Genomic DNA, 26,254 nt, shown 5'->3' with positions numbered 1-26,254 from the left:
CTAGCTGAGAAGCTGGTGCAGATGGCCCTGGAGGAAGAAGGGAGATTTCAGGTACAGCTCCTGAAGATGAAGTAGCTGGAGGAAAGCAGAGGTGAACTCGCTGATACACACTGTCCTCCCGGCGTCCTCTTCTGGGGTGGTTGCAGTAGGAATATCAATGCAGAAAGCCAGTCTCTTGAGATTACTCATCATGCCCAGCAGGTTATCAAGCTTGTGCAGGGTGTAGAATGTCAAGACACAATGGACATCTAATTCCTTGATATCACAGAATGGCATGGCATGCAGCAACCTTAAACCCTTTCTGGTCAGGGAATCTACCATCAGTGTCTTACAAGAGAGGTGCACTCCCTTTCTCTCCTTGATCCAGCCCAGCAGGTAGCAGCAAAGCCTCTCGACATGCTTAGACATACTTATCACCAAGGTAGAGGTCTACACACATCTCAAAGCAGGGCCTGGCCTTCTCGTTGCTGGAAGGCTCCTCATCCACTAGTTCTCTCCTTTCTGAAAACACAGGGATTTGGACTCCAGTCCACGTGCTCCAGAACTTCTGCCCAGTGAACTGTAAATCCAGGACCCTCAGTTTACAACCTGCTTTGGGGGGAAGGAAAATAGGACACTGCTGAGGATAGAAAGCATGAACACAGAATTTGACTCATTGATAAGGATCACACTGACCAAGTGTGTTATTCCCTCACATTACAAACACCATTCTAAATCTATAGAATAAAATCATTATTATGCCATACTATATCCCTGTAGCCATGTATAATCCACTCAAGAAATCAGAAGACTACTTCTCTCTCTCTCTCTCTCTCTTTCTTCTTCATTTATGTAGCTGGAAACTGAGACTACAGGACCTTCCCTGCTGTAGACACTTTGTGGGTTCTATTTAGATGGATAGTTAAGAAAGGGGAAGTGTAGTGTTGATATTGTAATGATGATGTGAAAGGACTCTGATGCTTGGAGCTTTAAGGCCCTGGTTCAATCACTCACACCAACATATGCCAGAGTGCAGACATGCCATTCCTACAGAAAATAAATTAGGAAGTGGGAAGAGAGAGAGAGAGAGAAGGGATATCACTATTATCACTTGTGCTGCCTCCTCCATGTTGGTATTTTATGTCTATAACTTGGTCTGCTATGACTGGCAGCCTGTGCTCACCCTTGAGCTACTGCACAGGACAGAAATCAGCTCTTAAAGGCAATGAACCAATGAGCAGTGAGCTGTCACATTGGCATTAGAAGCCTTGGGCCCTCCCCATGGGCCTCCACTCTCCCTGACCCAGCTGTCTTCCAGGAAGCACAGACTGTTCCTGACTATAGATCCTCCTTACCTGGGAGGAACTTCCTGCTTCATCAAGGCATCAATTCCATCCATCACAGCTTTGAAACTTGAATCCTCAGGCTGTACATCTGAAATGATAGCTCCCAGAGGGAGTCTTTCAAAGGGCCAGGTCTGCACTAGAGCCTTCAGGGTCTCCCAGCAACTGTGAGACTCTGCTTCCAGAAATAGATTTGGGAAAGGCTTGTAGGCAGGTCATTCAGTGAAGAGATGGCCAAGTTCTCATCCCTAAAAAGGTTCTCAATGGCCATTTTTTGAAGACTGGATGCATTATTGTAGTTCATCTTGAATCTCCTCAGGCAGCAAACCTGTGGGAATAGCAACAAAGAGGACATGAGGAGCATGAGAAGGCCAGAGTCCATCATACTGCTCTTCAAGGAACCACCTCAGCAGCCAAGTCACAGCTCTGGCAGCAGAGTGAGAAATGGTGGCAGAGTCTTCAGTCAGTGTCTAAAGGTAACCGTCAGAGGTGGATTGAAATCATTAAGGAGACACTAACAACAGGATAATATTGTATGAAACTAATACATTCTGGTGAGACCATTACAGGTAAGCAACGACAGTGCTGCTATAAACCTAGGCCGTCACAGTAGACAGCAATGGGACACCCACCTGCATGTTGCAATTCTTTACACTTGGAGAAGTATCTGGGGGTCGGGTGGCAGCACAGCTGGTTAAACACACTGAACCTCACATGCCAGGACCCATGTTTGGGCCCCAGTCCCTCACTGATTGGGTGAAGCTTCACAGGTGGTGAAGCTGGTTTGCAGGTATGTATCACTCTCTCTCCCTCTCTATCTACCCTCCTCTCCCAATTTCTCCCTGACCTATCCACTAATAGGTAGCAATGGAAAAAAGAAAAAATATGGCCAATGGTAGTATTGATGAACCTGATTTGGGACTGAGAATGTTTCACTGACACCTATCTAGGTAAGAGTTGAAAGTGGACTCACATGGCAACAACTTTACTGTAAACCATTAACTTCCCACATCCAAATGATGACAAGGAAATACATGGGTCCTGGGGTCACGTAGATGGAGAGTTTATAGGTCATGGTATTTATAGACTTTTCTCCTATTTGGGAGCTACTCTCTGCCCTGAGCCACCTTAGTCCTGTTCCAACTTTGACACCATCTTCCTTTTAGAGGTAGTAAGAATATAGAAATTTCAATGGAGGGGGTGGTTTATGGAACTCTAGTGGAAGGAATTGTTTGCAAGTATATCTTTCCTGTCCCAAAATCTTGTGGATCATTAGTAAATCGCTATTAAAAATTTCATGAAATTCAATTTTTTTGGCTTTTGGGTGATCCTGTAGTGGTGCTGTCATTAAGGCACTAGACTCTCAAGCATGAGGTCCTGAGTTCAATCCCCATTAGCACATGTCTGGAGCAGTGTTCAGTTCTTCCCCTCTCTCCAATTATCTTTCAAAGGAGTAAATAAAGAAATATTTTTTAAAAAATTAAAAAATATATGCTTTTAAAATTCCTTCTTCATCCACTGCTACTTTACCATGGTTGAATGACCACAGTAGCATGATGGGTCCTTAGCAGAGGAGGGTAAATTACCAGCTGAGATGAAGCCAGCTGTGTGCTCAGATCTCAGGTCTCTGGAGAACCCACAGTCACGCTGAAGGCTTGGAGGAGTCTGATTTACCGCTTAGGGACCTACACTTTTATATCCCATTTAGGCTATACCCTACACACCCAAATCCCTAGAGGAGACACGCTAGTTACTCAGATCCCAAAATCCTATCAGGTTCCTATCCATTTGGCCTAGAGTCCAATTTTGGTTGACTATGGGTGTGATTCATACCAAGTGTTTCATAGAGTTTTCTCCAAATATGGACTCAGTGCTGGTGTGATCGTGGGGAGATTACAATATTTTCCCACAGAACCCCAAGAACATAGAACCTGGAGGCATCAGTGTTTTTTTTTTTGCCACGTTTTCACTTTTCCATTTTTTTATTATCATTATTTCCCAGAATACTGATTAACTCTTGTTTGTGGTGGTGCAGGGGATTGAAGCCTTCTGAGCTTGTAGCATGACAGTGTTTTTGCATAACCATTATGCTATTTACCCCTACACTTGAAGTATCCATGCTGAACTTGAAACTCTTATCATAATGATGACTGGCACTACAAAATACAACTAAAAGGGAACAAGGCAGTTGAACCAATCAGTGTAGTTGTACAGAGATAAGTTGGGGTAGGAATCAAATTTCCAATGCCTTTGACTAACAGAGAAGTGATTCCAGAAGCCAAATCTACATCTTTCTGTACCCCAAAAAGAGTCTACTAGGTTCATACTCCAGGAAGGGAGAAATAGTAGATGACCAAAGAGCTCTGAATCCCAATTCTACCAGCACTTCAGTATGTGTCAGCAGGATTCTGATTATTTCTTTGTTTTCTTTTTTATTTTATTTTATTTATTTGTTTGTTTATTTATTTTTAAAAGGAGACTTTAACAAAACCTTAGGGTAAAAGGGGTACAACTCCACACAATTCCCACCATCAGATCTCCGTATTCCATTCCTTCCACTGATAGCTTTCCTATTCTTTATCCCTCTGGGAGTGTGGCCCCAGGGTCATTGTGGATGAAGAAGGTGGAAGGTCTGGCTTCTGTAATTGTTTTCCCGCTGAACATGGGCATTGACTGGAAGATTCATACTCCCAGCCTGCCTCCATTTCCCTAGTAGGGTGGGTCTCTGGCGAAGCAGAGCTCCAGGACACATTGTTGGGGTCATCTGTCCAGGGAAGTCTGGTCAGCATCCTGCTGGCCTCTGGAACCTGGTGGCTGAAAAGAGAGTTAACATACCAGAAAATACCAGTGGACATAAAGCACTATTTCACTTATCTGAAAGGGGAGAGAAAATGGAAGGACAATTAGAAGCACTAAGAGTTGTAATTGTGATGTGGAAATAAGTGGAGGAAGGGCTGTAGGAGTAATATAAATGGGAAAATAAATTATAGATTGATAGAGTGATAGCATGATAGATGATAGAAAGATCGATTTTTGTATGTAGTCAAAGGATATCTGTGACCTTGTGAAAATCATTCCAGTTTCTGCTGGAGGAGAGTGGAATTCAGAGATCTGGTGTTGAAAATAGTGTGATATTATACTGCTATTATCTTATAATTTTGTAGAGCACTATTATGTAAATATTTTTTAAAGGTAGGAAAGTCATCTCTGTATGAGGTTAGTTCAATGTCCTGAAGAGTTGTGAAATTGGAAAATAAATAGATTGGAGACACTGCTGTGGAGAGCAGTCTGAAGAACTCTCAGAAGGCTAAGAGTAGACCTAACTAACCTATGACCCTGCAATTCCTCTTCTGGGTGTATATCCTTTTAAGATATAGTTAACATATTTATTCCTGAGGAAGATAGTTATAAAGAACAAAATAGAGAGGGAGAGAAAGAAAGAGTGAGAGAGAACGAGAGAGAGAGAGAGAGAGAACTGATCTCACTCTGCTTCATATGTTGCCAGGGATTGAACTCAGGAACGCTCGAAGAGTCCATTAATTATACACTATGCCATCTCCTGGACCACCTAGAGATATTTTCTAATGAGCTAAATACACCCATCCAGAAAGTTATATATATGTGTGTTTATAGCAGCACAATTTGTAATTGCCAAACCTGGATGCAACCAGCATTAGACAAGTGGCTGAGTAAATTGTGGTCAATATACATAATGGGTTAGTACTGGAGGTAGTAATGTGTGTGTGTGTGGGGTGGGGTGGGATGGGACACAGTCTTTTGGTGGTGGGAATGGTGTTTATGTATACTCCTATTAATTTTTATTCATATAAATCACTATTTAATTAATATGAGAGGGGAAAAATGATTTTATGTCTCAAACTTTTTAAAGCACAGACTGAATCTTTTTAATACATAGGCTGAGTCTTTGATATGTTGACTCTCTCAAAAGCCTAGACAAGGGAGAAATGAAGCAACAAGTGGCACAGCTATATACAAGATGTTGGGTATTATACAGCAAACCCTAACAAAGAGACTTTTCAATGTTAACCCAATTACCAAATAATGTGATGATATCAATAAGTATCCATTGTATACTTGAACCATAATATAGTAGAAACGTCACATTTCCACTAAAGAGCCTATAATTCCCCAGTCCTGGAACCTTAGGGTGGGGCACACTTTCCTGCATGGTTCTCTCAATTCATATCAAACAACTTTGCAACCAAAGGACCAAAACAAGACAGGATTAGAACTCCTACAGTAACCCACCAAATCACCAGTGAGTGCAAAAACATGTGCTGGTGACAGAGAGGAGCCTACAGAGAGATTAAGCGTCTGGTAAGAGTCTGTCAGTTTATCAGTTGAGACACCACCTCCAGTCTGTTCCACCTGTGAGGGACCGCTACAGTGGAAGAGCAGCAGGAAGGATCAGGGAACGCTGAAGGCAACCACCTTGTGGGTCAGGAATTGGTGCAGGGGAGAACAGAATACACCACACTCTGTTGGAGGGTGAATCTGACCTCAATTTTTATTCAGCCAGTGAGAACTTATATATCTTTTAGCCTTACATAAACAATATCTGAAACAGAAAATAAAGCTCATTTCTTGATTAGATGGCCTTGCAGTTTTACACAGTAATGTCGTACTTCATGGGGTGATGCATTTCTGTGTAAAAGGCTTAGTAGATAGTATTTTACGTAGAGTATTAACATATTTCATAAGAGGAGGTGAGAAAGTATTATTTATTATTTTTCCTAAAACTTTATGTGTTTGATGACCCATAACTTTGTCTATCTCATTTTCTGTTCATCTGTATCTAATCTAGGAATAGGGGTTGTTTGTCCCTGATTACACAGCATCATTACTATGTACATAATGAAAACAATAATCAGAGTTTCCAATTTAAATCTGCTCAAGATGCCAAGACCCACTCCCAGAATTCTTCCTTGAAGAGAGTTTTCCTGGGTGCTAACCCTGTCAAACCCATCGTTCTGGATTTGAGTGGGGTGTGGCACCACCAACAAGGGGACAGCTGAAGGGAGGAGAGGACTCCCCAGAGACTCACCAAGTTCAACTCTGAGTCTCCATTGCTACTACCCTCAGAATCTGGAGCAGCAGCAGGGAGGGATACCACGTGATGTAGATCTAACCAGGAAACTCAGGAGAAGACTTATATCTAAGTGGCATAGCTGTGAGGCTGTGAAAATCTCTTTGCATAAACACTTGACTATCTCAGCCACACCCTGCCTTATCTCTTGTTGAGAAGTCAATGATTAAGCTAAGAAGCCTACTTATAGTTCAGAAGCCCTCAGACTCCCATAGGCTACAGAAAAAAAGGAAAAAAAAAAAAAGAGGCTTTTAAATCACTGAGCTCCAACTCAGGGATTAATATACTATTGAAACAACTGTTAACTTCCACAACTGTGAACCCTTTAATTACCTTACTTAGACACAAGTCAATCCAGGAAATAGTGATCAGTAATTTGAAAGTACTAAGAGAGGGAACTCATAACATAATATATAAAATGGCGAAACAAACAAGAAGAAATATTGGAGAAACAAACCAGGACAAGAGTCCAGCTAATAGCCTCCCAAAGGGTGACGCACAAAATAACAAGTTCAACATCCAAATATTAGCTAAGGAAATAATCACAGGAGTGAGCAAAGAGTTTGAAAGAATTGTAATCAGAAATACAAGAACAACAAATGAGACTCTGGAAGAAAACACTAACTATCTCAAGGTTATTAGAGAGCTGAAAGCTGAAATAGCTGAGCTAAGAACACAACTAGTTGAACAAGCTAAAATAGTGTCAGAACAGGGTAACAAAAGAGATGAACATCAAAAATAGTAGAGGGCAGAGAGAATAGACTCAATGAGGCTGAAGACAGAATTAGCAAGGTCAAGGATGAATTAGAGAAAACTAAAAAAGAAGTAAGAGATCTCTAATAGAGATTAAGAGATACTGAAAACAACCACAAAGACCTATCAGATGACTTCAAAGGAAACAATATACACATTATTGGCTTACCAGAGGACGAAAGAGGGGGAGAGAAAGAAAGCATTCTTCAGGTCAAAATAGCTGAAAACTTCTCTAGTCTAGACAACATCAAAGACATAAAGATTCCTGAAGCCCGGAGGGTCCCAAACAGAATTAACCCAGACTTAAAGACACCAAGAAACATCATACTTAGAATGGAAAGGAATAAGGATAAAGAAAGGATCCTGAAGGCTGTAAGAGAAAAACAAAGAGTCACCTACAGAGGAAAACTCCTAAGATTAACAGCAGACTTCTCCACACAAAAACTACAGGCCATAAGATATATGTATTGCGTGCTTAATGAGAAAAGCTTTCAACCAAGAATAGTGTGTCCTGCTAGACTGTCATTCAGACTAGATGGAGGCATCAAAACCTTCTCAGACAAGCAACAGTTGAAGGAATCAACTATCACCAAGCCTACCCTGAAAGAAGTTCTGAAAGGTCTCCTATAAACTGTCAGACTACCATAAATAGGACATATATCAAAACACTCTAAAACTCTACAAGAATGGAGTTAAAATATCTTCAATCTTTGATATCAATAAATGTCAATGGCCTGAATTCACCTATTAAAAGACACAGAGTAGGAAGATGGATCAGAAAATATAACCAAACAATATGCTCTCTACTGGAAACACACCTAACTCAACAAGACAAAGACAGACTTAAAGTGAAAGGAAGGAAGACTATCATACAAGCCAATGACCCACAAAAAAGGGCAGGAATAGCTATTCTCATATCTGACAGGTTAGACTTTAAAATAGGTAAGATTAAAAAGATAGGACACTACTTCACACTCAAAGGATCAGTCAACCAAGAGGACTTAACAATTATATATCTATATATCTATATCTATCTATATATCTATATCTATATATTTATATCTATTTATCAATATATATCTATTTATATATATATCTATATCTATCTATATATCTATATCTATCTGTCTCTCTCTCTATATATACATATATACAATGGAATACTATGCAGCTACTAAGAACAATGAACTCAACTTCTTTGACCCATCTTGGTCAGAGGTAGAAAGAATTATGTTTAGTGAGCTAAGTCAGAAAGATAAAGATGAGTATGGGATGATCTCACTCATCAACAGAAGTTGAGAAACAAGATCAGAAAGGGAAACTAAAGGCAGGGTCTGAGTAAATTAAAAGTAGGACACCAAAGTAAAAACCCTGTGGTGAGTGAGAGGGTGGACATGCTGCTTCCTCGACTGGTGGGTGGGTGGGATTGAACACAATCTTTTGGTGATGGGAATGGTGTTTATGTACACACCTATTAAGTTATAGTCGTATAAATCACTATTTAATTAATATGAGAGGGGGAAAATTGATTGTATGTCCAACAAAGGGACTTTTCAAAGTTAACCCAATTACCAAATAATGTGATGATAACAGTAACTATCCATTGTCTCTTGAACCCTAAGACAGCAGGAACCTCACATTTCCACTATAGAGCCTAAACTTCCCCCAGTCCTGTGGTAGGGTGCACTTTCCCTTTTGCTTCTCCCAATTCTTATCAAATAACATTGCATCTGCTGATTGCCACCTAATCAGTGCAGTGAGTGCCACCCCAGCATGCTTCACTTCAGACTGTGTCCAGAGACTTCAGGTGTGGAACGACAACTCTTCAGCTTCATCACTGGTGTGAGACCTTTCCTTTCTTAGCATTCTCTAATTCCATCCCAGGCGGTTCACTTCCTAACAAATTCCATAACCTAGATATAGACCAGGTTCCATGAGATAGAACATATGTTCATAGGTATCCATAAACTAGGGCAAATATATACCTGAAAGCAGTAGTACACTAGAGTTTGCAGTGAGTACCCCCCAACACTTCATCTCCACTATTCCAACCTTTGGGCCCATGGTTGCTCAACAATTTGTTTGACTTTGTATGTTAACTCTTTTCAGCCACCAGGTTCCAGATGCCGTCAGGATGCCAGCTAGGCATCCCTGGATTGAAGAGCCAACCAATGTATCCTGGAGCTCCACTTCCCCAGAGACTCACCCTACTAGGGAAAGAGAAAGGCACACTAGGACTATGGATCAGCCAGTCAATGCCCATGTTCAGTGGGGAAGCAATTACAGAAGCCAGACCTCCCACTGTCTGCAACCCACAATGACCCTGGGTCCATGCTTACAGAGGGACAGAGAATGGGAAAGCTATTAGGGGAGGAGGTGGGATATGGAGATTGGGCGGAAGGAATTGTGTGGAGTTGTACAACGCCATCCCATGATTTTGTTAATGCTTCCTTTCTTAAATAAAAAAAAATTTAAAAAGTAAAAAAAAGATTAAAAATTATAAGAATGGACACTACTTAATGCTCAGAGGATCAGTCAATCAAGAGGACTTAACAATTATTAGTAGCTATGCACCCAATGAGAAGCCATCTAAATACATGAAATGTCTACTGAAAGAAGCTACAGAAATATATTAACAGCAACATAGTCATAGTAGGGGACTTTAACACCCCACTTTCTCAACTTGACAGATCATCCAGGTAGAAGATCAATAAAGACATAAGGGAGCTAAATGAAGAGATAGATAAACTAGAACTATTGGATATTTTGAGAGTTATTCATCCCAAGAAACTGGAATACACATTTTACTCAAATCCACATGGGTCATTCTAAAGGACAGACCATATATTAGGCCACAAAGACAGCATCAGAAAATTCAAGAGCACTGAAATCATCCCAAGTATCTTTTCAGACCACAGTGGAACTACACAAACACTTAACAATCAACAAAAGATTACTAATAGTCCCAAAATGTGGGAGCTCAACAGTACACTTCTTAATAACCTCTGGGTCAAAGAGGAAATAAAGGAAAAAATCAAAATGTTTTGAGACTTCAGTGAAAATGAAGACACAAGCTATCATAATATTTTGGACACAGTTAAGGCAGTACTGAGAGGGAAGTTCATAGCTATACAAGCACACATTAGGAAACAAGAAAAAGCACAAATAAACAGCCTGATTGCACATCTTAAAGTCCTAGAATAAGAAGAACAAAGGAACCCTAAAACAACCAGAAGGACAGAAAGCACTAAACTTAGGGCAGAAATAAATCACATTGAGAATAAGAAAACCATATAAAAGACCAACGAAAGTAAATGTTGGTTCCTCGAAAGAGTGAACAAAATTGACAAATCTTTAGCCAGACTCACAAAACAAAAAAGGGAGAAGACCCAAATAAATCAGAAACTAAATGGAAGAGGAGACATCGCAGAAATTCACCATATCATACGAAGCTTCTATGAACAACTATTAGTCACCAAATTAGAGTACCTGGAAGAAATGGACGATTCCCTAGATACCTGCGAACTTCCAAAACTAAGTAAAGAGGAATTGGATAACATGAACAGGCCCATCACAGCTAATGAAATTGAAACAGTTACCAAACATCTCCCCAAAAATAAAAGTCCTAGACCAGATGGTTTTACAAATGAATTCTACAAAACCTTCAAAGACACTAATACCTCTACTTTTAAAAGTCTACCAGAAGATTGAAGACACTGGAGTACTCTCTGCCAGCTTCTGTGAAGCCAACATCACTCTGATACCAAAAGCAGACAGAACACAACCAAACAAGAAAACTACAGATCAATATCTCTGATGAACATAGATGTGAAAATATTGAACAAAATTCTAGCCAACTGGATACAGCAGTATATCAAAAAGATTGTTCATCATGACCAAGTGGGGTTTATCCCAGGAATGCAAGGTTGATTTAATATATGTAAATCAATCACCTTGATCTACCACATCGACAAAAGCAAGACCAAAAACCACATGGTCATATCAATAGATGCAGAGAAAGCCTTTGACAAAATACAACATCCCTTTATGATCAAAACACTACAGAAAATGGGAATAGATGGAAAATTCATGAAGATAGTGGAGTCTATATATAGCAAAACTATAGCCGACATCATACAATGGTAATGGTGAAAAACTGGAAGCATTTCTACTCAGATGAGGTACTAGACAGGGCTACAAATACTGAAAAAAAAAAGACTTTTTTACATTCACACAGTTTATTGCCACACTGAACTGCCAGTAGGTAGCAGTAAAATACAGCTGACTGGGAATTTTTTTCAATGACTTCTTCTAGCGTTTGCCCTTCTTCCGTAGCCAGTCAACAGCATCAGGTTGAGCCTGATGTAATGTTTCGAGACCTCCTTTGAATCTGGAGAGGTGGCAGTCGTTGACTATGTGGGTCATCGTCTGTCTGGAGCCGCAGGGGCAGTTCGGGTCATCTCTGGCCCCCCAGCGATGGAACATAGCGGCACACCGGCCATGGCCTGTTCGATAGCGATTGAGGAGGGCCCAATCATAACGTGCTAGGTCAAAGCCGGGTTGACGCTTGCAGGGGTCTGTGATGAGGTGTTTGTTCTTGACCTCAGCTGACTGCCAACTCTGTTTCCAAGAGACTGGAACATAGAAGTTCAGTGTAGGCATAGGGGACCAGATTGGGTGATGAGACATCAAGCATTGGACAGGGTGGGCGAAGATATCCGTGTATATTGGCAAGTCCGGTCGAGCATAGACATGGGAAATGAACTTAGATGATGCCGCATCCCGACGAATATCTGGCGGGGCAATGTTGCTAAGAACTGGCATCCATGGAACTGGGGTGGAACGGATGGTTCCAGAAATGATCTTCATGGAGGAATATAATTTGGAATCGACCAAGTGGACATGGGGGCTACGGAACCATACAGGGGCACAGTATTCTGCAGTGGAATAGCATAATGCCAGAGATGATGATCGTAGTGTGGAAGCGCTCGCGCCCCATAAGGAGCTGGCCAGTCTTGCAATGATGTTATTTCTCGTGCCCACCTTTGCTGCAGTTTTTATGAGATGTTTGTGAAGTGACAGAGTGCGATCTAGAGTAACGCCAAGAGAGACCGGCTGGGCTTCATGCCGGAGTCTCGTATCGCCAAGCTGCACATTAAGCTCACGCAAGGCCGAGGCATGGTGTAGATGGAAAACAGATGATACCGTTTTTGCAGTGCTAGGGATTAGTCGCCATTTTTTACAGTAATCAGATATCAGAGACATGACTTTCGTGAGTGTTTCCTCGAGGATGTCGAACTTGGATGCCTGAGTAGCACAGCAGATGTCATCGGCGTAGATGAACTTCCTTGAAGAAGTTTCTGGGAGGTGATTGATGTAAATATTAAATAGCGTAGGAGCCAGAACAGAGCCCTGGGGGAGGCCACTTGAGACAAGTCTCCATCTGCTAGACTTGTCACCCAGTTGCACCCGGAATCTTCTGTTTTGGAGAAGAAACGATATAGTGTTGGCCACCCATGGAGGCAGGCATCTTGAGATCTTGACTAGGAGACCACGGTGCCAGACCGTGTCATAGGCTGCTGTGAGATCAACAAAGACAGCACTTGTCTTTAAATTCTTCTGGAATCCATTTTCAATGTAAGTTGAGAGGGCCAGGGCTTATTCGCAGGTAGACCTTCCTGGGCAGAAACCAGCTTGGGCGGGTGATAGGAATTTCTCTGTAAGATGAGAAATATGTGACAGAAGTAGCCTCTCAAGGAGTTTGTAACACACAGAAAGAAGAGAAATTGGTCTATAGCTGGCGGCCAGTGTTGGGTCTTTCTTTGGTTTCAAGACCGCTATTATCTTCGCACGACGCCAAACTTTGGGCATAGATTCAGATTCCAAGATGAGGGACAGGAATGAAGCGAGCCACTTCTTTGCCGCAGGAATCAGGTTAAGAATGCGTTCTGGGGTGATGTTATCATAGCCAGCACCTGTTTCCGGTTTAACGCTCTTCAAAGCGTCTTCCAGTTCAAACAGTGTAAAGGGAGAGAGTTTTGGAGATGGACAAGATAACCGGAAGTGGGATGACCACTCGTGGGAAATTTCTCTTTTCCAGACTGGGTCGATCTTAGCACGGCCAACTTGAGTTAGGTGACTGGCCACTGAGTTTGGAGATACGGGAGGATGGGAGACGGGAGGGGGTTGGTTACTGGCACCCAGTCTGTGAAGAAGCTTCCAGGCCTTCCTACTTGAGTGGGTGAAATTCAGACTTTCCGTGAGTTGTTGCCAGCGGGCTTGGCATGCTGCATCCAGGGAGGCAATGAGATGGTCAGCCACATCTGGGTCACCCGACTCATCATACTGCTTTAGTAGTTGCTCGCATTCAGAATCAAGACAAGGTGTATAGTTAGCACGTCTCCCACGAGGAATGGCTTGGGAAGCTGCTTTGAAGATGGCTTGGTGGAAGCGCCTGTAGGAATCTTCAGAGGGGATAGACTGAAGATGGTCCATCCTTCCTGCCTCCTCTCTCTACCCCAAGGCTGTTAAATCTGTGGAATCATAAGTAATGTGTGACGTGTGTGCAAGCTGATATCCCAGGCTCCTTTTCCCAATTACCCTGAGTAGAGGGTGCAATTACAGTGTCAACATGTAGACTTCCAGCAGGGAGAAAGCAGGAAGTGGCCTGAGTTCTCAGTGAAGGCCAGTCCCCAGGGCCAAGGCCTCCAGGGTTTCATCTCTCTGGATCCCACAAGACCCCAGCAACAGAATGAGCACCAGGCTGCTCCCTTTCCAGAAAGTCCTGCCCTAGGTCCCCAGCCCAGCAGCCCCAGCCCTGAGGCCCAGGAGGGAGTCCTTGCTTTGTGCCCTTTGCCCAGGCCCAGTGTGGTGTGAGCTGAGTTAACTGCAACAGGAGACTTCGTTGAGAGCAACAACAAGCTGGATTTTGGACATGTCTGTTGGCTGTTGGTGGGAATGAAGCTGAGCTGCAGTGGAGGGAATAAAGGGAACCCTCCTCACTGAGGACATGCAGAGCATCAGGATTTAGTACAGTGCCTCCAAAGCTGTGTGGAGGGACAGGGTGATGGCTCCTACATTCCTGCGAGCAGAGAGCACTATGAGCAAGGCCAGGCTCAAGGCCTCAGTGCCCCTTGCAGGGGGAAGGTTACAGCAATGAAGTAATGACACAGGTGTGTGTGTGTGTGTCTCCCTATCTCCACTTCCCCTCTCAACTGATCTCTTAGAAAGTAAATAAAAAATAAATATACTGAAAAAAATAGAAAGAAAAATAGAACTATTTTTGAATTTTCATTTATGGGTTAGCATAATGGAATTCCAGAACCTGTGACACCAAATTATCCGTTTTCAAAGCCCAGTCATACCAGAAACAGGAGCTGAGTAGAGTTCTGGCAAAAAATATATAAATAAATAAATAAAAATAAATCATTATGAAGAATAAAAGGACATTTTTCGGGTCATTAACAAGACAATTAAGTAGGCAGGGTCTCTAATGACTGAAGATAGTCCAATTTTCTTTAGTCTAGATCCATGGTTTATCAAGTATGTCTATAAAGATTCCTTGAAAGGTTACAGGAGACCAAGTTAACTGCTAAATTAACAATAATATATGATCTTTTCGTGTTGTATTAGTGATGTATAGAGTTACATAGCAAGAGGGTACAACTTCACATCAGTCCCACCACCAGAGTTCTATACCCCCATGTCCTTCACTGGAAATTGCGGTGATTCTCCCAAGGTCACAGATTTGTGTTGACTAATATTTCCATAAATATCTGTCTATCTCTATTGTTCACCTTTTTCCCCTATGGTCCTGCCTTGTCTTCCATTTTAAGTCACATATGCACCTATTACTGCATCTTAATTTGTTGGGAAATTGTGAGGATGTGGTTGAGCTTGGCAGGGCTTGACTTGAGGGGACATTCATCCTCTTGTCTTATCAGACTTCCTGCCTCACAGGGCACCCTGCATTTTTCTGCCTCCCAGAGCCTGGCATGCCTTAAAACATTAAGCCAACTCCCTGCTTTCCTGATACTATGGCCTATCTACATAATCATTGTTTTGCCTGAAAGATCCCCACCCATTCCATTCCTTTGACCTATTTTCTTTCTACCTTCAAGACCCTCCCTGCCTGCAGGCTATTATTAATCCTACCAGTTAAAACCCTCACAACAGTTGCTAAGGATGTTCCTACTTTGCCCAGTCCCTTTTGCCTTTCTCCACCCCTTTCTAAACCATTTCAAGCCATTTCCGTTTCCGACTTGTCACTTCTGGGTCCAACCTTTAAAGCCTGGGCTCCCTGATCAAAAAAGATTCAAACTGCCTCGCCACCACGAGTCTGTTAATAATTCATCTCCCTTGAGTCGCTTAGTGAGTAGCAGCCCAGGCTGGCTCCAGTGGCATTGTCTTCAACCCAGGGAGTACATGCCCAGGAAGAGGCACCCCCATGCTAGCCCGGCATGAATTTATTTCCTTTCTCTTTCTAGTAGGTCCTCATGGAATTGGGGTTCAGAGCCCTCTAGTCATCTTTCTCCCCTTTTGGGAGTATGGCCCAAAATTCTAAATATTTATCTTTGAGATGATGTGTCACTCAAGATGAAATTTAAAGCAACATTGGCCATAGCTCTGGTAATTACATTAGTGTAGTTTCACAGACAGGCTGTTGGGGCATTAATGCTCTTTGTACCCCGCTTTTAGTATATAAATATATACAGAAATGAGCAGGTGGCTGAGGACAACACCGAGGTTCTGTGTGGTCTGCATTATGTTCTTAGAGGCCCTCTCCACTCACATCTATTTCTTATCACTATCAGAGATGACTGGGGTTCTGACAGCCAAATGAAAAGCAAAAGTGAGAGATGACATTGAGATCCATTTTATTTCTCATCATTTCATGAAACATCCAGCAAAGAAAGTCTCCTAAATGAACTTCCACCCAAATTACAACTACAAATTCAGAGCCAGTCACAGATGACTCTGATTTCATTAGAAAAGTGCCCATTTGGTCCTTCACAGTTGAGAGTCACATGCATTCCTTGCAGAGCCTTTACTTCTCCATCACAAGGCCATGGTGCAAAAGCAGAATTGAGAGTGCACACTGAGGGACAAAGCTGCTACATGTCACTTCCTGTGAGTCTAAAATACAGCCTCTTGCAGACAAAGCAAGCAGGGTAGAATCATGGGTTCCCAGGTTCTGTATACCTTCTTGGCACAGTATTTGCAGTGACCAGTGCTCAACATGATGTACCTGGGGTGTCCTAATTCCCTGAGAATCTTTGAGATCTTAGTACAAAGCAAAGCAAATACCACAGGCTGGAGATCTCCCTGAGGGCTGAAACTCTCCAGAGGGGCAGGAAACAGCTGGAGACAAATGCTTCAGCCCTGAGGTGCAGTGCAGCAGCTTCTCCAGGATGGCCATGAGGTGGTTCCCATGCAGGCTGAGGGAGCTGAGCTGGGAGCAGCTGCTGACAGAGGTCAGCGGGACTTCCCTCAGACACAGGTCCTTCAGATGATGGATGTGTGGGATCTGGAACAGATGAGTCAAGTCTCCTTCTGTAAGTGAGTGAGTGAGTGAGTTAGTGAGTGAGTGAGTTAGTGAGTGAGTTAGTGAGTGAGTGAGTGAGTTAGTGAGTGAGAAGACCTCTAAGGGGACATTAAGGAACCTGGGAATAGAGAAAGAAGTTAGGATAAACCATGGGGTTGGCCGGAGGGTGTAAGTTCAATGGGTGGTGACCACACACACACAGGCTCAAGATTACTCTGACATAAAGTCACCCCCAAAGTAGACCAATGCTCTTTGAGACTAAGCCCTAATGGTGCCCTTATGATCTTGGCATTAAATTAGGCATTTTCTTTCTTTCTTTCTTTCTTTCTTTCTTTCTTTCTTTCTTTCTTTCCTTCTTTCTTTCTTTCTTTCTCCCCCTCCAACCCCCCCTGCAGAGCTTGACTCAACTCTGGCTTATGATGGGACAGGGAATTGAATTTGGGACTTTAAGGCCTCAGGTAGGAGAGTCTTTTTGCATAACTATTATGCTATCTCCTCAGTCCAATTTAGGCAATTTCTAAAACATATTTCCTTGTGTATCAGGCAGAGAAATGCACATTTTTTGTTTTTTGAATGCTTGAGTTCTGTAGATGCTTGTGCTAGAATAGACTCAGAAAGTGGACTCAGAGAGAACTTGCCATTGCATCAAATACCATTTGACCTGAATGGGGGACGTTTCAGCAGAGTGAAGCAGGGCATAAAGTGTCTCTATCATCTAACTATCTTCCCTTTCCCTCAAGCTTCTCTCTGTTTCAGTCAAAAATGAATAAATGAATAAATAATACATGAAATTAAAAAAAAAAGAAACGAAAAAGGGGGCCATTTCCTGACTTAGGCACCACTGATTTCAGTTTAATATTTAGTACCACCACAAATTAGATTTGACACAGTCAGGAAAGTATAATAGTAATAATCACAGAATGAGGGAAACAGTGCATTGGACATCCACTGTCTTCTTCACTGTGATTCTGCCAGGGCTACATCACCTGGTCCAGAGGCCGTGCAGGAAGGAGGGAGATTCCAGGTACAGCTCTTGTAGATGGCATAAGTGCAGGAACACAGAAGTCAATTGGTGGACAGACTGTGCCTGTTTCTCCTCCTCTTCTGGGGTGACGGCATTAGGAACGGTGATGTCGAGACTGAGTCTCCGGAGGCTTTTCATCTTGCCCAGAAGTTGACTAAACATGTGCAGGCCTGAGAATGGCCAGGTGCAGTGTACTTCCACCTCCTGGATACCACACAATGGCATGGCATGCAGAAACCTGTCGTTTTTGCTGGGCAGGGAATATACTGTCATCTTCTTACAGCTGAGATGCACCCCTTTTCTCTCCTGGATCCAGTTCAGCAGGTATGTGAAGGTCTGATCTGCGGGTTTCTGACTGAGGTAGAGGTCTACACACACCTCCAAGCAGGGCATGCCATCCTCATTCCTTGAAGCTCCCTCAGCCACCAGTTTCCTCCTTTGTGAGTCCACTCGGAAGCTCACTCCAGTCCACACACTCCAGAACTTATGCCCGGTGTTTCGCAAATCCAGCACCTGCAGCTTACACCTGCTTTGGGGGAGAGTGGACATTGATGAAGACATAACATGCGACCACAGAATAGAAACCTGGCCTTTGTGAGACACAGACTTCCCACATCTGCTTTTCCTCCCATTTCAGACTCCAAACCTTCTCTCCCCATTTCTCTTTTCATCACCTAATGTTCAACTCACATATGCATTATCCTCTCAATTGGGAGAATCTAAACTGTGTCATGTTAATCCATTATCTGTCCATTTAAACCAACCTAGATTAGAACCTCTCTCTCTCCCCTCACCCTCAATTCTATAACTGAGGCACAGTGAATTCAGGACCATCACTCTTAGTGGACTCTTTCTCAGATACTAAGACATGGAGAGGGAGGGAGGGAGTGAGTGAGGGAGAGAGAGAGAGAGAGAGAGAGAGAGAGGAGAGAAAATGAAAGATTGAGAAAGAATGTAATAGGAGATAACATAATGGTGATTCAAAAAGATTCTGATTCTTAAGACTGCAGGGTCCAGGTTCAATGTCCAACACCACAATTAGCCACAAAAGACTGTGCTCTGCAAGTAAATAAGAAAGAAAAAATCTGTCCGATACTGCCAGGGGCCAGCCCCTGAAGGTCTCAGGGATCCCAAAGGAGGAGAGGCGTCCACAAAAATGAGGAAGAAAGAGAGACATGTCCATGTCTTCAAGAGTAGGAGAGAGACACCTCTGCCATGCTCAGGAAGAATTACATTTTATAGTCTCACAAGGCTTAAATTACTAAAATCAAAAATCACCAAGATATAGATTATTGAAACAGAAATCACCAAGGCTTTGGCCACTAATTCAAACATCACCAATGCTGTGGTAATTATTACAAAAATTACCAGGGATTTGATTATTAATACAAAAATCACCAAGTAAGAAAAGTACAAGTAGGAATTGGCATATTGCACCAAAGTAAAAGACTCGGGTATGTGGATGAGGAGAATACAGATCCAACAAGGATGACAGAGGACCTAGTGGGGGTTGTATTGTTATATGGAAAACTAGGAAATGTTATGCATGTACAAACTATTGTATATACTGTCAAATGTAAAACATTAATTCCACAATAAAGAAATAAAAAAAAGTACAGGTAGGCAATATTCCCTGCTTCGTGGAACATTTACATTCCGGGAATATTTTTCTCTCTAGAGATCACATCACAGTTTCTGTGTCTTTTGTTAGTCCTGTACCTGTGATCTAGGCAGATGTCCTAGTGATTAAAAGATTAATATTCTACCTATTATGCTAGTTTATGCCATCCTCCTGTCCCTATGCATCAGAAGCCATGGTTCCTAGAAAGCTTAAGCTTGTTATGTTGCTAGTGGCCTCAAGCAAATTGAAAAGCCCCATTTTTCATTAAGTATGTTCTATTGTTCTATTGTTCTATGTTCTATTGATCAAGGAGTCTGTTTTGTTCCTTACTGAGAAGGCACCAAGGTTGTGCTGACCTGGCCAGCCTCTTCAAGGTCTCTAACTGGAATCCGTCTTTCTTGTATGCTCACTATGTGACCTAGGTTCTTGTGTACTATTCCTGTGTAAGAAAGTGGAATTATAGTGGTAGATTAAAAGGCCCACTGTATCTAGGTGGGTACCATAATTTTCCATTTATTAATTATGCTATGTAAGGTGGCCCCTCCACTATTGAAGCCACCAAGCTTTCTCTATATTTTAGGAAAAATACTACAGGAAGTGGTGTAGATAAAGGGGAAAACAGTTCTACCTCTTGGAGGCTCATGAGTAATTCTGCATTGCGGATATTGGTTGTTCCATTATCATCAATCTTACAGAGTGCAGTGCAGGTTTTGTCATTACTTTTGGTATTGGTCATACTCTGAGCCTAGTCATAGGTAAAGGCTATTAAGACCACACAGAGCTTAATCCCAAGCCCAATACATGGCAAAAGGCAAGATGGATTCAGCCACACTGAACTTCCTGAGAAGCTGGTGCCCTGTCAAGCAGCTTGCATGGCAGTGCCTGTGTCACAATGCTACTGAAACTATCTTAGGGGCTAGAACTTAGATAAGTGTGCAAAGTAAACTGTGGGCTTTACCTATGGTCAGAGATGAACTCTTGATGAGAGCTCCCTAATGGGCAGTGAGCTGTCACATTGACATTATAAGCCTTGGGGCATCCCATGGGTCTCCACTCTCCCTGACCCAGATGTCTTCCAGGAAACACAGACTGTCCCTGACTATGGATCCTTCTTACCTGGGGGGAACTTCCTTTTTGAGCTGGATATCAATTCGATCCATCACAGTTTTGAAACTTGGATTTTCAGGAACCAGGTCTTGAAACAGGGCTCCCAGAGGGAGTCTGTCAAAGGGCCAGGTCTGCACTAGAGCCTTCAGGGTCTCCCATAGTCTGTGAGTGTAAGCTTCCAGAAACAGACATGGGAAGAGCTCTGCAGGGAGGTTCCTCAGGGAAGAGATGGCTATGTTTTCAGCCCTCAGAAAGCTCTGAATGGCTTGCTGTAGGAGACTGGATGGGTTATAGTTGGTCATTTTTATTTGCTCAGGTAGCAAACCTGTGGGAATCGTCAAAGAAGAGGACATCTTTCTCAAGGAAACCCATATTTCACCTTAACACTCCCCAAAGTGACTACCATCTAAACACACAGGTCACAGGTGTGGCAGCAAAGAGAATGGTGGCATAGTCACCACAGCTATTTCCCACACATTCCCAGTCAGCGATTCTATGAATTAAAACATTAAGAGACATGTAAGAAATTATATCACCATCTCATATGGAGAGAGCAGTTATATAAGATAATCACTTCCATTATCAATAAGTCTACTTATGCTAATTGATGATTGACAAAGTAGTCAACATATTTTCCTTTGTAAATATAGTCCATCTCTTCAGTTTGACTATGTACTCATGAGTAAATCTGTAGTTGTTACGTCTTTGTATTTCACATTTTGTCCAATGCATTCTCTAAGAATCATAATATATTAGGAGACACCACCATATGAAGTTTCATTTTATTTTATTTGGATATTTTATAAAGTATTTTCATTTTTAAGATTTTAATTTTTTATTTTAATGAGAGAGGGACACAGAGAGAAAGGCACAGAGAGGAAGACAATTCCCAGCTCAGCTCTGGCTTATGGTGCTGCTGGGGACTGGACCTGTGAGCTTTAGCATCAGCAGGAGAGCCATTTTGCATAACCATTATTCCCTCTCTGCCCGCCCATCTCTTGAGTATTTGAACATAAGACAGTAAAAGTCTTGGTGCTCACAGAAATCTAAGAGCTGAAAATGGAAAACAGTGAGACCTACATCTCTAGGTAGCATCTCTTTACAGACAGTAGAAACACCTATGAGCCAGGTGTCTTAGGTAATAAGAGCTCACAGTGTGATCAGAATATTCTCTCTTGTAAATATCCTATGATCTATTTTGATGCTCCTCCTTACAATGAACATATAATCAGTGAGTGTTACCCAGACATAGAGTAAGCCTTGAATGTGTGTGGGTCTCGGTTCATTTCTTGTAACAATGGAAAACAGAGCCTTGCTAGTCAAGGTACATGCCATAAATAATAAGACTGCAATATACAGAGCACGGTGGGTATGTCCGCGTGTTTTTATGTATTGTCAAATAAAGGAGGAAATAATTGCTGCCCAGAGCAGCTGATTCATGTACAGGTACTGAGCTCCAGCAACAAGCCTGGTGACAAAATAAACAAACAAAAGAAACAAAAAGGAGAATCTTGAAGTAAAACTTGAACTGGTTTAATGTATTGCACTAAAACAAAGAACTCTGGGTAAGGAAGACAGGGAGAGAGGTCTGGGTCCATGCCAGCACTTTCAGTCCCTAGTCCAAGATGGTTGACCTCATTTTGGGTTTTTTTTTTTTTTTTTTTTTTGGTGTGTGTGTTATAGAAATGTATCTGAATGAAATGAGTTATAGAGTAATACCCATGTTCCAACAACATTTACCACCCAATAAAAAATGAAGAAAAACCTGAAAGGAAGTGAATATTTATGATGTCAAGGAATAAAATGCCTAAAATCCAGTGTTTATCATTGGAAAATGTGCTTTCGGATGTGGGGAGATAGCATGATGGTTTTGCAAAGAGTCTCCTGCCTGAGGCTCCAAAATCTCGTGTTCAACCCCCTGTACCACCACCATAAGCCAGAGCTGAGCAGTGTTCTGGTGTTTCTCTCTCACTCTCTGCAACTCTCTCAGAAATAAATGAATAAAACACTGGAAAGTGGTGTGCACAAACCATCCCATTTTTCACTAAGATCAGACTCTATGCAGAGGCAGTCATAAAGTCTAAAATCTCTTCATCTGAAAATAAAGAGGAAAACTTGCATCTAGGAGACCTCTGTAGACATAGCGTGTTCTGATCTCTGTCTCACTCTCAAATACATACTTTTGTTTCTATTGTAAATAATAGAAGAAGAAAGAAAATGTGGTTCAGGAGGTGGTGGCACAGTGGATAAAGCTTTGGACTCTTCATCATGAAGGATCCTGAATTCAATCCCTGGCAGCACATGTGCCAGAGTGATATCTGGTTCTTTCTCTCTCTCCTCCTGTCTTTCTCATTAATATATAATAATACAAGAGGAAAGTATCAAAAAATAAATTTACCCCCGGACCTAATCCATTAGGTCCAGGATAGCACCTTAGCAGAGAAAGACAACTTACCAGCCTAGATGAAGTTGACACTGTGCTCAGAACTCAGGTCTCTGGAGAACCAGCAGGCAGCCTGAAGCTGGAAGCTTCTACTTCTGTGTCTAGTAGCTACCCTTTTATATCCTTTTTAAACTACACCCTATTCTTCCAAATCCATGGTGCCCTGAGGATATCTACTTAAATCTCAAAATCCTGTCAGATTACTATGAGTAAGACCCCTCCCCAAGTTAAATGGTTGATATCACACTTCCTTTCCATTTAGAGACTAACTGTGATTGGGACAAACTTCATGGAGAATGATTGATAGAGTTGTATGCATCTTTACATGCAGACCTGGGTGTTACATTGGGGAGAGTTTAGCCTGTTTACAAATTACCACAATAATTTAGGTGCGGAAATACATATGAGGGACTCTAACCTCATATCAGAATACCTTACAGTATTGCAAAATAATAATAACAACCAAGAAAAATGTTCCCATTCAGAGTAGTAGTGTCACCTCCACAGACATGAAACAGATGTCTTTGTGTCTACCTTTCACTTTTATGGACGTAATAGCAGATGGTGTGTGCGGCCAGTGAACAAGGGGCTGTCACTGACATGAGAGTGGACTTTGACACTAAGAAAATTTGTATCTGCAGGAGAATAAGTCAAACCCCTACCAGAGTGACTGGTGGAGGCTATGAAGGGGAAGTCAGGCATTCCTAGTTCACCCTAAGCATTGCCCCAATCATGCCACATGTGGGTTTTCAGATAAAGGAGACTGGCCTGAGATGAGTCAAGGTGGAGATCAGTGAAGCCTTCAGGGCAGCAGGAGGCAGAACCCTTCCTGAAGGAACTGGTTGGTTCTCACAGGATGAGATGGGCTCCACACTGATGGCATCCCAAGAAGGTGAGCCCTGGGAGGAGAATCTAAATGATCAGGCATTTAGCTTTTGGATACCACTCAGGTTTGGGAAGCTGTGACTCAAAGGCCTAACATTGCCAAACACGATAGCCTGACCCTGATGGCGTGTTAGGTGATGGGCAGTAACTTCTTGGCACTGTCCACAGACACTGAACCACTGGGGTGAAGGTTATTCCCACAAGGCTAGAAGGCCAGACACCATGAGGTCCTCAATCAATGCTTCACTCACTTTTTTCCTATCACAAAATCTATCTCCTATTTGAAAAACAATGGACAAAATAGAAATTCCCTGCTTCACTGTATAATGTAGACATAGTCTCTAGACTGAGGAGATGGGCTGTGTGTTGGGGCCATTATATGCGCTGTGAACTGTAAGCCACAACTTTAGTGTCCCAGGTAAAACAAAGTGACATGCATCAAGAAGCCAAAGCCTGATAATAATATCATAGTCTACAGAGCTCATGGCTATAAACAAATGCTTTTCTCCTATTTTATTTTATTTTATTTACTTATTTTAAAAGAGTCCTGCTCAGCTCTGGTTTACGGTGGTACAGAGGATTGAACCAACAACTTTGGAGCCTCAGCCTGCGAGTCTCTTTGCATAATCATGATGCTATCAAACCCCAAGCAAAGCACGATAGTTTGTAATTAAATATTACAATTTAAGCATATACAGACTTAGGAAACAACTAAACTGTTTCCAAAAAGGGGTGAAAAAGTCATTGGTTGATCCTATGTGAAAAGTAGAGGAAGATGAGGCAGTGGCTTAAACAGCAGGGTGAGTGCTGACAAGCTCAATCTGCAATTCCTGGCAACTGGGAAATAGCAGTCCTGGTAGAACAGTGGAATCACTGGATAGAAGCTGCAGTTTATGTATTTGGATAAACACCCCAAATACAGGAATAAAAATCTTTCCCTATTAGCCATTTCTATTCAAATCTACTGACTCAGTACTATCTTAATGAAATTCTTTTCTTTTTTTAAAAAAAAAAGAAAAGCACTGCTGTACTTTGGCTTATGTGATGCAGGGGATTGAACTGGAATTTTGGAGCCTCAGGAATTAAAGTCTCCTTGCCCAACAAAAAAAGTCCTGGACCAGATGGCTTCACAAATGAATTCTACAAAACTTTCAGGAAACAGTTAGTATCCATACTTCTTAAGCTTTTCCATAAGACTGAAGAAACAGGAATACTCCCTTCCACCTTCTATGAAGCCAACATCACCCTGATACCAAAAACTGATAGGGACAGAACAAAAAAGAAAAACTACAGACCAATATCTCTCATGAACATAGATGCCAAAATATTAAACACGATTTTGGCCAACCGGATACAGCAACATATCAAAAAGATTGTTCATCACGACCAAGTGGGATTCATCCCAGGAATGCAAGGCTGGTTCAACATCCGTAAGTCAATCAATGTCATTCACCACATCAATAAAAGAAAAGCCAAAAACAACATGATTATCTCAATAGATGCAGAGAAAGGCTTTGACAAAATCCAACACACATTCATGCTCAAAACTCTACAAAAAATGTGAATATATGGGAAATTCCTCAAGATAGTGGAGTCTATATATAGCAAACCTACCACCAACATCTTACTCAATGGACAGAAGCTGAAAGCATTCTCCCTCAGACCGGGGACTAGACCGAGATGTTCACTGTCACCGTTACTCTTCAACATAGTATTGGAAGTTCTTGCCATAGCAATCAGGTAAGAGAAAGAAATCAAAGGAATACAGATTGGAAGGGAAGAAGTCAAGCTCTCACTATTTGCAGATGATATGATAGTATACATAGAAAAACCTGAAGAATTCAGCAGAAAACTACTAGAAGTTATTAGGCAGTATAGCAAGGTATGAGACTACAAAAATCAATGTACAAAAATCAGTTGCATATCTTTATGCAAACACTAAATCTGAAGAAGAAGACATCCAGAAATCACTCCCCTTTACTATTTCAGCAAAATCAATCAAATACCTAGGAATAAAGATCACCAAAGAATTGAAAGACTTGTATACTGAAAACTCTGAGTCACTACTCAAGGAAATAGAAACTGATACCAAGAGATGGAAAGATATCCCGTGCTCATGGATTGGAAGAATAAATATCATCAAAATAATATTCTCCCCAGAGCCATACACAAATTTAATGCAATACCCATCAAAGTCCCACCAAGCTTCTGTAAGAGAATAGAACAAACAGTACAATCATTTATCTGGAACCTGAAAACACCTAGAATTGCCAAAACCATCTTGAGGAAAAGAAACAGAAATGGAGGCATCACACTCCCAGACCTTAAACTAAATTATAAAGTCATCATCATCAAAACAGCATGGAACTGGAACAAAAATAGGCACACAGACCAGTGAAACAGAATTGAAAACCCAGAAATAAATTCCCATACCTATGGACATTTAAT

At 41.9% G+C, this 26,254-nt stretch overlaps 1 protein-coding gene across 1 annotated transcript; it reads right to left on the bottom strand.

Annotated features, from left to right (window-relative positions):
- Window positions 1–20,831, bottom strand: LOC132541485 (PRAME family member 8-like). Its single transcript, XM_060202390.1, has 6 exons — window positions 20,488–20,831; window positions 17,713–18,276; window positions 17,380–17,387; window positions 16,489–16,734; window positions 4,642–4,672; window positions 1–100 (listed from the first exon to the last, which is right to left on the bottom strand). Exons 1-6 carry the CDS (start codon window positions 20,829–20,831, stop codon window positions 1–3), a joined length of 1,293 nt encoding a protein of 430 aa, XP_060058373.1.
- Window positions 20,832–26,254: the final 5,423 nt, after the last annotated feature.

This window comes from Erinaceus europaeus, chromosome 11 (genome assembly GCF_950295315.1).
Source record: "Erinaceus europaeus chromosome 11, mEriEur2.1, whole genome shotgun sequence".
Taxonomy (NCBI): Eukaryota; Metazoa; Chordata; class Mammalia; order Eulipotyphla; family Erinaceidae; genus Erinaceus; species Erinaceus europaeus.
The sequence above is the reverse complement of the archived record's forward strand: the minus strand, read 5'-3'. Positions and strand labels throughout refer to the sequence as shown.